At 39.9% G+C, this 17,698-nt stretch overlaps 1 protein-coding gene across 1 annotated transcript; it reads left to right on the plus strand.

Annotated features, from left to right (window-relative positions):
* The first annotated feature begins 530 nt into the window (after positions 1–530).
* FKBP10 (FKBP prolyl isomerase 10) lies at positions 531–14,089 on the plus strand. The gene is made up of 10 exons (XM_063459248.1): positions 531–868; positions 4,153–4,298; positions 4,685–4,874; positions 5,728–5,873; positions 6,158–6,347; positions 6,710–6,855; positions 7,475–7,664; positions 8,428–8,570; positions 13,111–13,274; positions 13,516–14,089. The coding sequence occupies exons 1-10, from the start codon at positions 609–611 to the stop codon at positions 13,699–13,701; spliced, it is 1,761 nt and encodes a 586-aa protein (XP_063315318.1). The 5' UTR covers positions 531–608; the 3' UTR covers positions 13,702–14,089.
* Positions 14,090–17,698: the final 3,609 nt, after the last annotated feature.

The following is a 17,698-nucleotide window of genomic DNA, read 5'->3' on the forward strand; positions in this document are numbered from 1 at the left end:
AATGGAGCTCATTTTAACAATGTCATCTTCCGTACCTCGTCAAATAAATCTCCACACATTAATCATTCATTGTATGTAATATCATTGCAATTGGTTCATTAATAAAAAAAAAAAAAGTGATTGGCTCCTTAAACCTTTCTGTGAATTTCGGCCTACCCTGTAATGATACAAGATTATAAAATACAGATATTAGTATGTTAAATACTGTATATGATTCTGAGATATGTTACATTTATATTGCATTTCATTTCATCACTTACAAGATAGGGGCTGCACTAGGACCCTGCTGAGTTAAATTCTCTCATCCAACGTTTGGGATAGCCCCAACACTCCTCCCTGTTTTCCTTTAGTTCCCTAAAAATAATCCTTTATTTTATTTTCCAAATTTTTAATTGCCAGGAGTTTTATTCCCATCAAGGCACACAGTGCATATTCTGCAAAAGTTATTGTGCCCTTTTAAAAATCTGTGTGTTTTTTTAATTCCATGCACAACACCTTCCAGGTCTCCTCCCACCCTATCACATATCCTCAGACAGCTAAATTCTGAGCCTGAAGCCCCACAATCCACGTTAACAAAAATTCCTTTATAACCAGGGTTTTGGCACACAATGAAGGAACAGTTGAGAGGACTCTGCAGCAGGAGTGTACAGTGGGACTGCAGCACAGCCAGCAAAATGATCTTCAAAAGTCTTATACTTTGGGTGCACTTTTTAATCCTGTATGTGTCCTGTGATTCAGGACCCCTGGAAGATATTGTCATAGACCGTTATGACATCCCCAAAATATGTCCCAGAGAAGCACAAATGGGAGATTTTGTCAGATATCATTACAACGGGACTTTTAAAGATGGCCAGAAATTTGACTCCAGGTATTTCCTTATTATTTAATTTATTTTTCATGCAAGTACTGTTTTAAATTACAAATGTTTATTTCAACACTGTAGAAAATTATTTCTGATCAAAAATGAGGGTTGCTTGAAAAGGTTTATAACTTTATGCCCTTGGCTGTTTGTGCACCAAAAAGTTAATTAAGGCCGGATGACAAATCACTTTAAAAATTCTTTTTTTTTTTAAGTTACATTAAAATAGCAGATTTGGGGCTGAAAGGACTACTTCTATAATGATGTGATTTGCATTGATTAATTTTGTATTTCCACCACCTTTGCTTAATAATTTGTGTTACTCTTAAATAACTATGTAAGAAAAATAAATGGAAGTTTTTTGTTATTCTTCAGTTTCATTAGTAGGTAGGAATACTGGATTGTTTCAAGTTGGTAGGATGCATTTTTCTGTATAATGACAGAAATTACATAACTCCATCCCCTCCCCCTTCCAAAAAAAATTTTTTTTTTTATATTACTGATTTTTAGGTTGTGGTTTTTATTTTATTTATTTTTTTTAAAACCTGGATCTCTTTTTATAAGATCTGTTTAACAGTTAATATAAAGGTAGGTGGGCATGGTTTTTTATTCATTTTATAAACTGTACTATACTATCAGATGTGTTTTAAATATACCTTTTAATGGAATCCATTCCATTCAGAGAATCTTTCAAGAGGAAAGTGTATACAGATCTTCCAATCAAAAACGATTGTATATTTATTAGGAATTGCTATTATTTATTTTTAAAAAGCACAATCCTGCACAACTGTAGTTGGTTAAGGATAAAGTGCTACAGTTGATACATAGTTCCTAATCACAGTTACCTTTTTTTTTTTTTTTATTTTTTTTTTTGAGGAACAAGCCTTTGCTACCTTATCTCATTCCCCCCAAGTTGTTGGGGGTGGGGTCCAGCCTCCTGTATCCCACAATGGGAATGGAGTGTCTGTGTAACAATGAATATGGATTTTAAATATACTGTTCCATATTAAATCTGCATTTTAACCGAATGTGGTTAATTCAAATCATAATCCACAAGTACGCCATGTTTTCTAGGACACGTCACTTCCTGTTGGGTGATGCATGAAAAGTGTTTCGCTGCAATGTGTAGCATTGTATATTTGCGACAGGGCATGGTAGCCCTTTTCGTGTAAACCCAACAATGTATAGGAACATTTAAACACACACACACACACACACACACACACACACACACACACACACACACACACACACACACACACACACACACACACACACACACACACACTTAACTATTCTGCATGTTTTATTTTAATTCTGTTAATAAATGAATTCTGCCAATGCATAAGCATTAAGGCAAGAATAAAATGAGAATATAGGTGATGGGAGCCTGAATTATTGTTATTGTTATTTATTATTTATTATTATTTATATAGCACCATCAGATTCTGTAGCGCTGTACAATGGGTGGACTAACATACATGTAATTGTAACCAGACGACTGGATGTAGAGCGTATGAATGTGGGACAGCTAGTGAGTGAATGAATGAAAAAGTAAACTGGATAAGTGAATTGAGAAATTATATATTTAAAAAAAAAAAAAAAAAACTTTGTATATTTTTAAATGTTTTACGATTTATGTATTTTTCATTCCCCCCCCCCTCCCTCCCCTATGGGTTCTCCACCACTTTATAAAGTGTCTTTCAGTCAGTCACTTTTGATACATGAGGGTCCTATAGTATGATCTGGGGCCTGTGCTGACTGAAAGCCAGTGCGGTTACTAAAGGAGGTGTGTGTTGGGGGTGGGAGTCAGGCCCTCTGTTTGTAGACGTGGCTGGTCCAAGATGTGTCTTCTGCAGCTCCCGAAAAATGATGGTGTCTTATTATACAGGAGTTTGTGCTGTAGGGCGAGTAACTTATCAACATCATATTACATCATCTGTTTTGTTTGTAAATATATGTACACATATTAAAATTAATAAAATAAACAATCATATAAAAATGTAACTTTTTTTTTTATTTTTTTTATTTTTTTTTTTTATTATGGCCACCTACAGGGAATACAGCACACACATGTGCCGGATCATATTACAACACAAAATACTATAAGTAAGGATTCAACAAATTATGACCAGCGGCATTTCATTACTTGAGAATAATCTGGTCCCTTAAGACCTTATACCCTTATGGAATGTTCTGCATTTTTAGAATAAGCCATTAAAGTAACGCATTGGGCTGTCCAACTTTAGGCTGAGACTGCTCGCATTAGAGAAGCCAGCAAGCTGTAGTGGTTATGGTACTTAGACTGCCCCCATGATATTTAACAACAATAGGGTTATTTGCTACAGTGCAAATTCTTAGTGAATTTCAAATTCAATGTAAGAATAGCCAAACTCATAAAAAAAAAAAGTATCTAAGTTAGCTATTCTTTCAGTTACTTTGGTCTTAAAATTGAAATTTACTCTGAATTCTCACTTGAGTGAATAACCCTGCATGTTTAGGTATCCCACACATTTAATAGATCACACCCCAAAAATGCATAACATTAAATGTAAAAAAATCAACATATTTATCTTGCTAATGGGCGCTTCCATCTTGGCTTGCTATACACTCTGTTCTTTGCACCTGGCAGTTCTCTTTGAGATAGCATACATTGAATGTGAGGAGAATTGAAACAATGTTACAATTTCTTCTCCTCATTTACAATGTGTGCCTTGACTGTGCCAGGGCTGAATTGGATTAAGCTGTAACTTGCTAAATGTACATATGGAAAAGAAAATGGGATGATATCTCACTTTAAACCGTTTGGTTCACAAAATATAAATATTTCCCCAGTGACCATACGACTATACTACAGTAATCTGGTCTCCAGATGCAATCTTCTCATGGTTAATGCAATATGTTAGCGTTCAAACATACAATGAATCTGTGCCCTGGAATCTCTGACAGAGTGTTGAAAACCTCATTCTAAAAGAATACCAAAGCTGGGAGTGTCAACGTGTAAAAACCTGCACATGTATTGAAATATACCCAGAGGATATTACAAGCTCTGTCTTGGGATGGATACAACTTGGGGGGGTGAAGTAATAATAGGTCATGGATTTCTAATCTTATTCAAGATGACCAATGACCTTGTCCAGTTTAAACATGCTTGCTTGGGCCTGTGGGCATTTTTTTTTTTTTTAACAGGATCTGAAGAATGGATTTTAGAATGCATGGATTTAACTCTTCATTGCAAAGTTTTATGATGCACGTATTAATGCAGTTTCTGTATTCTCTTTACTGCCCCATAGCTACGATAGAGGATTGGCAGTTGCTGGATATGTTGGTGTCGGAAGGCTGATCACGGGACTGGACAGGGGGATTCTGGGTATGTGCGTGAACGAGAGACGAAAATTGATCGTACCGCCACACTTGGGATATGGCAGCATAGGCGTGCGTAAGTACCTCTTTCCCTGTTGACCCAAATCATGATGGGTTTTATTCCCCAAATTGAAAATTGAAGGGATTGATTTTTTTTTTTTATCCTGTCCATTTTGTCTAAAATCTGAAAATTCACAATATGTGCAGTTCCATCTTTAAGTCTTGATATTGTCATTGTAGGCTTGTGTGCGTTTAATGGTTTGTTGCTTCCATTGTGTTAAGGACACCATGTTTAGTCTATATATGCTCTACTTAGCCTTATCCTAAAACCTGTTCTTTCACTACCTCTAAAAATTGCGTGGTCTATTTACTAGCATGAAGTGGAAGGATTAAGACCAAAATGTACTGTTCTACAGAATTGACTCGAACCATCCTTACCTGTTCCTTTTTATCTCTCTCTAGCTGGGATGATTCCCGCTGATGCCACGTTATTCTTTGACATTATCTTGGTTGACATATGGAACAAGAATGACGAGGTGCAAACTACAACCCTAGAAAAGCCCAACGACTGCAACAGGACCGTGCAGGACTCTGACTTTGTGAGATATCATTATAATGGCACTCTTCTGGATGGAACATTCTTTGACTCCAGGTAACCATGAACTAAATTGGCTCGGCCAACTCACCTCTTTATGAAATGCTCACATTTACTGTATTGGAATTTCATTGAATTCTATGGCAACCCAAGGATATCCTAAGACAAAGTAGAAATTACTTTGTCTTATGGTAAAGACCAAGTTTGACAAAAATTAAGAGCGGCTGAGCATCTGCCGTCAAGCTTCGTCTATTTCCCCAGCTCCTTGTTATCAATGGATTTGGGAATCCTGCATCTTCTCAAAAGACTTAAACTAGGGAAGTTTCCACGGTGTTAAGGGATCCTTCATAGACAAGTGTTCTATTCTCTGCTGTATCTCCAGGCCTCTGCAGCCCAAGCATTGATGGCACCTTAGGGGGTCTTTGCAAAATACGACAGAACCACTTTAGGGTACGTCCTTAAAGGTATGGGATGACCCTAAATTCTAATGGGTCATCACTACACCAGGTGCAGTTTTACCATACACAACAAGGTCATCTTTCTTCTCTGTAAATCTCAAGTCATTCAGGAGAATTATAATATCCAACATACACAGGTACTCTCTGATGATGGGCTTGGTGTATTAGCTTTTAGCATCACTGTGTACTGACTTTATTTTAGAACACACATATAAATCCATTATAGAACGATGGAGAGTTGCCTTCGAAGATGCACTATTTCAAATCCAGCTTGGAAAAACTACAGAAAAACTGTGTAGTGTTTGTTCTTTGCATACTTCAAAAGTTAACAGTAAATCCAAACCTATATTTGGCTGCTTGCAGTCTTATGGCTGAAAAGTCTAAAATCCTTTACAACAGGATGTGAGCTGGTAATAATAATATATATTTTTTTGCCTTTTGTTTTTCTGCAGTTACAGTAGATCATCTACGTATAATACGTACGTGGGATCAGGTTGGCTGATTAAGGGCATGGATCAAGGTTTGATTGGAATGTGCTCTGGAGAGAGAAGGAAAATCATCGTTCCACCATTCCTAGGTTACGGAGAAAAGGGATACGGTAACTATTAGAATATTTTAGCCCCACACAAGCTAGACTTTCAAAGTGAACTCTTGACTGAGTTCATATTCAAATCTTCAAAAAAGACTTGAGTGCACATCCCTAAATTAGCCGACGTGCAGAAATACCTGCCTCACCAACATGTGTGACTTGGTCCTCCCAGGTACAGTGAGAGAGAGCGTGTGTCTTTCTATCCTATAATCTAGGGTAGAAGGACACATACTTAAAGCCTTATTGTTGACATGTTGACTGTTATTCAAGATTGTGTCTCTGCTTGTTCACAGGAACGGTCATACCACCACAGTCCTCTCTGGTGTTTTACGTCATACTGATAGACGTTCACAACCCCAAAGATGGGATCACTCTTAAGAACCAGGTCGTTCCCAAGATTTGTAATCGCAAGGCCGTCACAGGAGATTATGTCCGCTATCATTACAATGGCACACTTATGGATGGAGTATTATTTGATTCCAGGTAAGTGAGACCACAGCATTATACCCCTCTGTAAATTCCTTCAAGTGAAAGTTCTAAAATAGTGTAAATTTTTGTGGTTTTAGAATTGAGGAAGTGTACGTGTATACATTCTGGCTTGTCTTCAATGGGTTTTGAGAACTGTGGTCTTCCCATACGATTCAATACTGTTACAAAAACTTCAGATTTATCTACAAAAGTCACCATTCAAGTCTCTATGAGGATTTTTCTAGAAAAATCATTGGAGTTTTGAATCCGTTAGAAAACTTATTAAAGCGAGGCTTATGTCCACAATTGGGGAAATGGAGTGGGAAATGACTTGTATGTGCAGCTATGACAAATGTATTCTCTGGTCGGTTTTGTAGTTATTCCAGGAACAGTACATATAACACCTATATCGGCATGGGGTACATCATTCAAGGCATGGATGCAGGTCTACAAGGTGTCTGTATAGGGGAGAAGAGGAGAATTATTATCCCACCACACTTGGGATATGGGGAGACTGGTGTAGGTAAGATTAATTTGAATGATCATCTTATAATGTTTTTGTATTTGTGTGGGGCGTATAAAATGGAAATTGTAATGGTAGACATAACCCAAGTAGCTCATTTAATCTATATGTTTTCAGTCCAAAAATCTTAGACTTTATTTAGTTTCCTCTTAAAGATTAAGGTGAGCCTACTGTATCTATCAGGATATTTTGCACACACACCATTTCCATAATTTGGTAGAAGATCTTGCAAAGAGAATTACTACTTCAACAATATGATTTAAGCTTTTCATGAAAAGGTGTATGTATTTATTGAATTTCATATAAAATCTCAATAGATAAATTGACAAATTCTGTACTTTGCTAATAGGTACACTGTTTTATGTGTTGTTTGTTCTTCTCTTGATTTTAATATGAAAAGACCCCTTTTCACAAGACCCTGAATCATATTATTTGAGTAGTTCTTTATCTTTTTGGTGTTTTTATGGTAGAAGAGACACTATTTCCACTCCTTCTACAAAGAGCACAACTCAAATTATCCAACCACCTCTTGATTTTATTTTTTGTGGATAAAAATGTACTGCTATGAAACTTTGCAAAATCCACATACTTTAGACGACAAACTTTTATCTTCTATCAGCTAACAGTATTCCTGGATCAGCAGTGTTGGTTTTTGATGTTCACATTATCGATTTCCACAATCCAAAGGACTCTGTGGAGATAGAGGTCACGTACAAACCAGAAGTGTGCAATATTACCTCCAAAAAGGGTGACTACATTAAGTATCATTACAACTGCTCTCTTTTGGATGGGACTCTGCTCTTCTCATCGTGAGTATCTGATATGTTTTGTCTTGTCTGTCTTCCCATCCAACCAAAGCTTTTTAAACCGTCCCCCACTCACTACTGTAAACGTTACACGTCAACTTCTCAGTTGTCTTCAAATCCATCCACATGTCATGTCCATCTGAAGTCCAGATGTACAGCTTCCAATTTCGTTGGCCATTTAGTTATTTTGAGGACCATCTGGTGTCAAGTTAAGCTGTTTACTGCATTCTTGGTTCCTAATAGGGGCAAACTGTGAGGAAACCATACACCATGGAAAGTGGAGCAATTTGCTTCACCTGGTCACTGTGACAAAAGGCCAGAACTTTAAATATTTATGTTTACTAGAGGTACACTTTGTATGCATCACTTCACGCATGCCAGTCTTTTGTTTGTTCTTTTGTTTTTTAAAAGGTTAACACCTTTTCAAATGGTGATGCACTATGACATTATATACATGCGATAACGTATATTGTTTGCAAAACTATGAAGAAGATAAAAAGGGGTGATATGTTGCACCATACATTTTCTTGAGATAGTTGCCGATAGGCACGGGTTAAGTAGACCAAAATACAGGCATCTAGGTCAGAATCCTGAAACCTTCCTACACTCTTAATCCATCATTTTACCAATTACCACCGAAAGACGTTTATGTATATTTCCGATCCAAGGGAATATATTGTGTATTTGTTTCAAAGTTATGGATCTGATGAACCAAGTGATCCCTAATGGATTTTTTTTTTTCAATTTTTTAATTTTTTTATTTCAGGCACGACTATGATAATATGCAACAAGTTACCCTTGGGAGAAACAAAGTTATTGACGGTCTAGACACTGGTCTACAGGGAATGTGTGTTGGAGAGCGAAGGACCGTCCGTGTCCCTCCACACTTGGCACACGGAGAAAGTGGAGGTGTGGGCACCATAAATCTAAACCTATCATTTAACAAGGAGACAAGGGAACATGAGACTTTTTTACTCCATATTTAGTGTGCCCCCCCCCCCCCAATCATACTGTCTTATGGGGAATGTTATTATATGGACCCCCCAGTTAAAAGGGGGGGGGGGGATTTGTTTTATAGAATATAAATATTCATAATTAGATTAATGCGACCCTCACTTTCCCATTTTTGCATTGAAGGGGCCAATGTATTAAAGTATCTTTTTTGTTAGAGCAACGGGAGAGGCTGCTGACTTTGAAGTCCTCATTACTTAAGACAAACCGGTGCATTTGATAAGAAGCACTTGGGGGGCCTGTGTGGCAATTTCAGTGACCTGCCTATCCAATGTATTGAATCCAATGCATCTCTATGACAAACAGGACCGGTGCTAGGATTTTTAGTTACACAGGCAAAGATGCATTTTGGTGCCCCCCACCCTTGTTTAAAATAAGGTTCATACAAACACAGAAATAATCATACAGAGACATAGACAGAGACATACATGCATACAGAGACATGCAGGCATATAAAGACATACATACAGAGGCATACCGTCATACAGACACATACATACACATACAGAAACATACATACAGAGACATCCAGGCATACAGACACATACATACATACAGGCATACAAAGACATACCGGCATACAGACACATACATATATACAGGCATACAGACACATACGTACAAAGACATACAGGCATACAGACATACATTTGTACATACAGAGACATACAGGCATACAGAAACATACAGACACCTACATTTTGGACAGACATACAGGCATACAGAGACCTACATACATACATACATACATACAGAGACATACACAATTACATACTTACATCAGTTCAATCTTGTCCCCTGGATTTATGCTGTCTGGCTCCTTGGAGTCCTGTCCTGCAGCCCAGCCCCATCACAGGGCGCCAGCCACGCTGTGTGGTACACAGGGAGCAGGGATATGATGTCATTCATATCCTCGCCCCCTCCACACAGCCTGCGGCAGACACCAGGGTAGGTGCAGTGGCGTACACATGACCCATGGGGCCCCAGTGCGCAAATTGATCCGTTGCCCCCCCCCTCTCGCGCTTACTCTGCGCGGGCCGGGGCCGCAACACATGGCGGCGGGCACCTGGTCGCAGGGGTTGCAGGGCTGTGACCCCTGCGACCGCGGTATGTACGCCAGTGCATGCAGATGCACACACACTTAAAGGACTACTACAGACACCCAGATCACATCAGCTCAATGAAGTGGTCTGGGTGTCAGGTCCCTCTAGTTTTAACCCTGCAGCTGAAAACAGAGCAGTTTCAGAGAAACTGCTATGTTTCACTGAGGGTTAATTCAGTCTCTAGTGGATGTCTCACTGGCAGCCTCTAGAGGAGCTTCCGCTATTCGAAATCACTGAACGTCCATAGGAAAGCATTGAGTAATTGCGCGGCAAGAGCATTCGGAGCTGAGAGGCGGAGGAATCCCCAGCGCCAAGGGAGAAAGGTAAGTGCTGAAGACACACACACTCTCACGAACAGATGCGTACACACCAGCTAACGGACACTCATTTACTGACAGACACACTCAGCGACAGACATACATACACACTCACTTACAAAACATACACTCTCACTGACAAACACACACTCACTAACAGACAAACAGACTCACTAATACAAACACTCAGTAAGAGACTCACTAGCAGACACACAATGACACTCACTAGCAGACACACACTGACACTAGCAGACACACACACTGACACTAGCAGACACACTCACTGACGCTCACTAGCAGACACACTCACTGACGCTCACTAGCAGACACACTCACTGACGCTCACCAGCAGACACACTCACTGACGCTCACCAGCAGACACACTCACTGACGCTCACCAGCAGACACACTCACTGACGCTCACCAGCAGACACACTCACTGACGCTCACCAGCAGACACACTCACTGACGCTCACCAGCAGACACACTCACTGACGCTCACCAGCAGACACACTCACTGACGCTCACTAGCAGACACACTCACTGACGCTCACTAGCAGACACACACGCAGACACACACACACACACTAACACTCACACTAACACATGTTTTTTTTTTTTAATTTAATCCCCCAGCCTCCTTAGCTTTTTGGAGTGCTGAAGGGATTCCCTGGGGTCCAGTGGTGCTGCTGGGCTCCTGGGCGGGTAGGCAGGCGGGCGGGTAGGCTGGCTGGCGGGCGGGCGCGAGGGAGCACTCTCCCATGTGTGCTTCCTCTTCAGCTCCCTCGCGCACCGCGTAGGGATGCCGGAGCCGGAAGATGACGTCATCTTCCGGCTCCGCTATCAGTATGCGGCGCGCGAGGGAGCTGAAGAGGAAGCACACATGGGAGAGTGCTCCCTCACGCGCCCGCAGAACCGGGCGCTCGGCCACGCTACAATAGGTCGTCGGTTGGAGGGGAGCGCAGTGCGCTTCCCTCTTTCCGGTCACCCTGATTTTGCGCCCCCAGGGCCGGTGCGCCCTAAGGCGGCCGCCTGGGCCGCCTTATGGTAGCGCCGGCCCTGATGACAAACACTCATGACTGCTTAAAAGCCAGTTGCTGTTAAGGGCAGATTTTCTTTGAAATCGTCTGTATTGTTAAAATAAGGCAGAAGGGACATGAAGCTTACATCTAATGCACTTCAGCAAGCTAAATTGCTTTGGGGGACTGGAGTGACCTTTTTAAAGTTGCAACTAAGCTAAACAAGCTTTTCAGTATGGAAACTTTTCCAAACTCCCCCACTTCAATCAAGTTACATATTGCCTTGCTACATTCTTCTTAAAATATATTTAGTTAAAAATAAGGTCGCATAAATTACCATCAGGATGCAAGGCTATAGCAATACTGTTTGCCTAGACTTGTTAGCGCCATTAAAAAATGAAAAATCTGCTACTGCAGGAGCTATTCTTAAAGATAGTTTCAAAATACACTGGTTGCTGTCTATAGAACCGGAAAGGAGACTAGTAAAGTGTCCTTGAGATGTGTTTTAACATCTATGGCATGTGTAATTATTAAAAGATTCTCACCGCCAATATGGAGAGAACCAAAGACAATCTGATCTCATCCTGATAAAAGGAAACCTGATGCATTATATCTAATGTTAATACTGTATAATTAAAGGGACACAATAGTCACCAAAACAACTTCAGCTTAACAAGGCGGTTTTGGTGTATCGATCACGCCCCTGCAGTTTCACTGCTCAGTTCTCTGCCATTTAGGAGTGAAATCACACTGTTTATGTTGCCCTAGGCACACCTCCCTACATGTGACTTACACAGCCTTCCTAAACCCTTCCTGTAAAGAGTCATCTAATGTTTACACTTCCTTTATTGAAAATTCTGTTTTAAATTAGAATTTCTTATCTCCTGCTCTGATACTAGCTTGCTAGACCTTTCAGGAGCTTCCTGTATACAAATAAAGTTAAATTTACAGAACAGGAAATAAACTTCTTAAACCAAGTTACATCTGATTGAAGAAAAACCATTTTGTTTTCACGCAGGCTGTGTCAGTCATAGCCAGGGGAGGTGTGGCTAGGGCTGCATGGACAGACACAAGTGATTTAACTCCTAGATGGCAGAGAATTGAGCAGTGAAACTGCAGGGGCATGATCTATACACTAACACAGCTTCATTAAGCTAAAGATGTTTTGGTGAATATAGCATCCCTTTAAGCAGATTTATTTTCTTCTTCATTTTGCTTCCATTCTGATTGGCTAGTGTTCACCTTACTTTAAAAAAAAAAAATAAATAAGTAAGGAAATGTTTTAATTTCTTCAAAGCCGTGTCAATCTTACACCAGAATCTGCTTGTGGAAACCATATGCATACATAGAATTTTTCTTGTTCGCATATGTGGTCCGTGTCTTGTTTAACCCCTTAAGGACCAAACTTCTGAAATAAAAGGGAATCACGACGTGTCAGACACGTCATGTGTCCTTAAGGGGTTAATCACTGCAACAACCTGGTTAGAAAAACTGAATGACTGTCTCATCGTATAGCGAGGGAACTGTGGTGGGGCATAAACTACTTATCGTATAAATTCCTCCTGATATGGAGCACCGTTACGGTCAGGGAGGTGTCTGTTTGTAGCTACAGACAACTTTGCTCAACTGTGCAGCTGCAGGAACAAAAGTGAATATTTATGTAGATAGATTTTTATTTTTATATAATGCATACAAAATATGACCCTGACATTTCTTCTCCGATCCGCTTTGTATTTTAAAAAGTAAAACGGCATTTCATCAAAATGTCAAGGGACATTTAATATAACTTTTTTACCGTTATAAAATGTGTTTAAAAGTTATGAAATTCTATTCATAAATCCTTTAAAGTCCAACTGGAAACATATCGTAACTTTTTTTTAATTTTTTTTTTTTTTTTACAATATCAAACTTTTTTTAAAAGATAATTTAAATTTCTGCTACTCTGACTCAAAGTGTGTCTGCATGTTCTGTAATCTTAACGTCTTAATGTTAATTTTAGCTCGTGGAGTACCATCAAGTGCTGTGCTACATTTCGAACTGGAACTGCTCCATTTGGAAGAAGGTGTCCCAGAAGGATATCTGTTTGTCTGGTTAGAAGACACTCCTGATAACCTTTTTGAAGCTATGGACCTGGACAAGAATGAAGAGGTTCCTTTGGAAGAGGTATTTTAAAGAACCTTCATATGAAATTTCTCATCAGACTGCATGAATTGCATTCAAGTCATAATTTCCGATGTACCAATTGCCAAGTCTAGTGGGTCATCTTAGCCATGATGAGAACTGTGCCGAGTTTGGGGTGAGGTGGGGATGGAATTGTACAGTAATTCAGTATAGCGAGTAAACCTTGTGAATTGCAATTTCTAATGTCAATACTTCACCAAGCTTCTTGTGCTTTCATTTCTAGTTCTCGACCTTTCTCAAGACTCAAGCTTCTGAAGGGAAGGGACGTTTCGTGCCAGGAGTGGAACCTGATCAGTCCATTGAAGATATGTTTGTAAATCAGGACAGAAATAAGGATGGGAAGATAACTCCAGATGAGTTAAAACTGAAGAACGATGAAGATGCAGGGAATGTTCATGAAGAACTTTAGACTGCTTTGGCCTGATTGAGTAAGGAGGCCCCTTGAAGCCTAAGAAAGTCAGCCTAGTTGATGATGCGTCCAACTGAACCATGGTGCCTTATTCATGCTAAAGCTCTGCACTGGGCTGGCTTCTGTTGCTGCTCCACCTTATTACAGAAAGTGTCAAATGCACCATTTTTTTTTTTAACTTGTGTTGCATCCACTGGCTGTGAATAGGACATGGCAGCTATACAGAATATTATCCACTACGGTGGAGAAAACATGCTCCAAAATTTTCTTTACAAATTAGGAAAGTGCTTGTGGCTTGCATTATTCCTTTAGCAACTCAATCAAATTTTTATTTTTAAAATATTTTTACCAATACCCCACCTGGTTGTGTGCCCGTACCTTTATTATTTTTTTTCGCTTTTTTTTTTTTGTCATTAACCCCTTAAGGACACATGACATGTGTGTCATGTCATGATTCCCTTTTTTATTCCAGAAGTTTGGTCCTTAAGGGGTTAAATCCTCTAATTTAATTTACCTGTAGTGGTAATTAATCACTACAGTTGAATTTATCATCACTCACAAATTTTGTATGGTAAAACACTGGTGTTCTCCACCTTCCAACCGTGTCTACTATTTAATTCAGTCATCATTTTTTATTGAACCAAAAACACAGTTCTACTTCTACTTTTCTCACAAGAGGATGTAAATGTTTTTTTGTTTTTTTTTCCAGTTGTAAGCAATGGGAATTTCCGTTAATAAAAACTTTTTTTTTTTGGATATTCGGTTTTGTGTAATTTTTTTTTATTTTAAAGTTTTTGTATAATCTCCAGTCTGGTGCCTCCTTCAATAAGCGAGCCCCAATCTCGTAAGACAATTTCTTTAACTACATAATATCACATAGAACGGATTTTACAGAGCCTGGGAACTCATCCACTTAAAATGAGCTAGTAGGTAGGGCCGTGTCTTATAAAATGACTCTGGATCGAACAAAGGAAGGTATGAAATCAGAACAGGAGGGGAATGGGCTAGTTTAAGGGCAAAATTCTCATCTTTAGCCCGTTTCTATGGTTTTATCCATCCCTCTCCTATTTGCACACCTTAAATTTCAGCTTCCCCTTTATACAATTTTATTGCCCTTTTTGAGTTTCCATTCTCCACCCTTGTATCGAATTTCTCTAGACTGATATTTACTATCCCAATCTAAAGAGATGTAGACACACCTTTGTTGCTTTTGGCTTTATTTACCTGTCCTAAATTCCTATGGACATACAAATTATTAGCATGTTGAGTTGTACATGTTGCAGGAGGCCCTTCATATAATGGGGCAACTCATCCAACTACTACTGGAACTGGGCCACACGTTATCATCTGTTGTATTAAAGGGACACTATAGTCACCTGAACAACTTCAGCTTAATGTTAGCCTCTCTCTTGTAAACACTGTATTTTCTGAGAAAACTCTGTTTATATTGGAAGCTAGTAGTAACAGCTCCAGTTGCAGTCACTCAGACTGCCACCAGAGGGAGTGCTGAGTTGATATATGCATAATTCGCATTCATCTTCACGCTTGGGTGAAGACATCAAACGTGCTATCAGCATACAGGAGATGGGAGGCACTGTGAATGTGCCTCCTGTGTCCAGTAGTAACCCCAAGCCTGTCAGCGATGAAGAGCAGACAGTGTGGGAAATAAGATCTCCTGCACACAGGGTTGGCTCAAGCTGACAGGCAGAAGGCTGAAGACCGGAGACAGAGCAGGAGGGGAGGATCACAACTGTACGTAAACTTATTTTGTGGGTGACTGTGTGAGAGAGAGAGAGATATAGATATAGATGGGGTGTGTATGCTTAATGATATTTATTTATAGTGTTTGTATACACTAACTTTGGGATGGAGGGTTGCCGTAGGAGGGGGGCGGGCATAGACAGTGAGCTGTCAGTCAGCTCACCTCACGAATGCGCACATGCGCGGTAGAGCGCTCAGGTCTTTCATAGAGCGGCATTCAATGACATGTTTTGCCACAGGAGTAGGTGTGATGGTATTCTTTACAGAATTAATATGCTGAAGGATCCTTCGACGAAAAGGTTGGATGGTTTTACCAATGTACTGGATGTCACATGTACATGTGATCAGGTATATTAGACGAGTGGTACTGCAATTGACCAGTGCATTGGTTTTACAGATAATCTTTGATTGCGTAGAGGTAGTTGACTTGGAAGGGGTAATGAACGGGCAGGCTTTACAGTGGCCACACCTGTATGTACCCTTTGTGTTAGTGAGCCAATTGGGCTCAATTGGAATAGGAGCTAAAAAACTGAACTAGGAGGTCTTTCAGATTCCTTGACCTGCGGGCCGTGATAGATGGATAGCTAGGTAATGATTTCCTCAAAACAGGGTTGTGTATGAGGATAGGCCAGTGATTGGAAAAAGTCTGTATCATTTTTCCCCAGCCACCGTCAAAGGTGGTGATACATCTCGGGGTCGAGGAACTCGTTTTTGGGCGTGTAGTCTTCAAACTTTCCAATCTATTTGTCCCACTGGCCCGTTGGTATGCCTTTTTCAAAACCCTGTTCGGATACCCTAAGGCCTTAAACCGAAAGTTTCAGTGATTGGCATTCTTGGTAGTACGCTGAGTCCTCAGAGCAATTTCTTCTTGCCCTTAAATATTGTCCATATGGGATTGATGCTTTCAACCTGTAAGGATGGCGACTCTCCCAGTGCAGGAGGCTATTTGTTGAGGTTAGCTTTCTGAAGAGTACAGTTTGAATAGTACCGTCCTCCATCAGGAGGACCAGTTCTTTTTCATCAATGACATGTGTGAGTGAAAGGTTAATTGTATTGTCATTCAGAGTATTAACAAAATCTTCGAATACCTTAACCGAACCTGTCCAGAGTATAAACACATCGTCAATATATCTGTACCACTTTAGAATGTATTTGTGGTACAGACTGTATTGTGGGTCCTTCCAGATTTTGTCCTCCCACCACCCTAGGTAGAGATTTGCGTAGGTGGGGGCACAAGTTGTACCCATCGCAGTTCCGGTCTCTTGCAAATAGTATTTGCCATTGAATATTATGTAGTTATGCGTCAAAATGAATTCCAATAGTGACATGATGAAGGAGATCTGTGCTTCATCGTATGCTACTGATTCGAGAAAAGAGCGACATGCTTCTATACCTATTTTGTGCGGGATATTGCTATACAAAGATACAACGTCCAGGCTTGCTAATAAGGTATACGGTGGTACCTGAAGTCCTTCTAAAAATCAGTAAAGTGGACTTGGTGTCTTGTATATAGGATGGTAGGTCTATAACAAATGGATGCAGGATTTTGTCAACATATTTACTAGCCCGCTCGGTCAGACAGTTATTGCCTGATATAATCGGTCTCCCTGGGGGTGTTCTGATGTCCTTGTGCACTTTCGGTAAGCAGTATAGAGTAGCTACCGTTGGGTGCTTATGTGGTAGTAGGTACTTGTATTCCTCTATATTGATAATTTTATCATCCAACGCTTTTTTGAGTAAGGAATCAAAATCTTTAATGTACATTTCTTTATATTTACATATACTTTATAGGCAGTGTTCCTCGCTCTCCTTTGTTCTCAACTGAAATGAAGAATATCTTGCAGTTCTGAGCAGGAATAATGCAGATACATAAAGCTTGTGAAAATACAAATGAGATTTAAATAATTTTAAAGGGACACTATAGTCACCAGAACAACTAGCTTATTTAATTTGTTCTGGTGAGTGATCATTCCCTTCAGGCTTTTTGCAGTAAACACTGTCTTTTCAGAGAAAATTCAGTGTTAACATTAAAGCCTAGTGATAACTTCACTGGCCACTCCTCAGATGGCTACTAGAGGTGCTTCCTGTGACAGTGCTGCACAGTGTGTAGTAAAGCCCTTCAGTGTATCCACCCTCTGCATGGAGACACTGAACTTTCCTCAGAGATGCATTGATTCAATTTATCTCTGAGGAGATGCCGATTGGCCAGGGCTGTCTCTGCCCCTGATCTGCCTCC

Source organism: Pelobates fuscus, chromosome 6 (assembly GCF_036172605.1).
Source record: "Pelobates fuscus isolate aPelFus1 chromosome 6, aPelFus1.pri, whole genome shotgun sequence".
Lineage (NCBI taxonomy): Eukaryota > Metazoa > Chordata > Amphibia > Anura > Pelobatidae > Pelobates > Pelobates fuscus.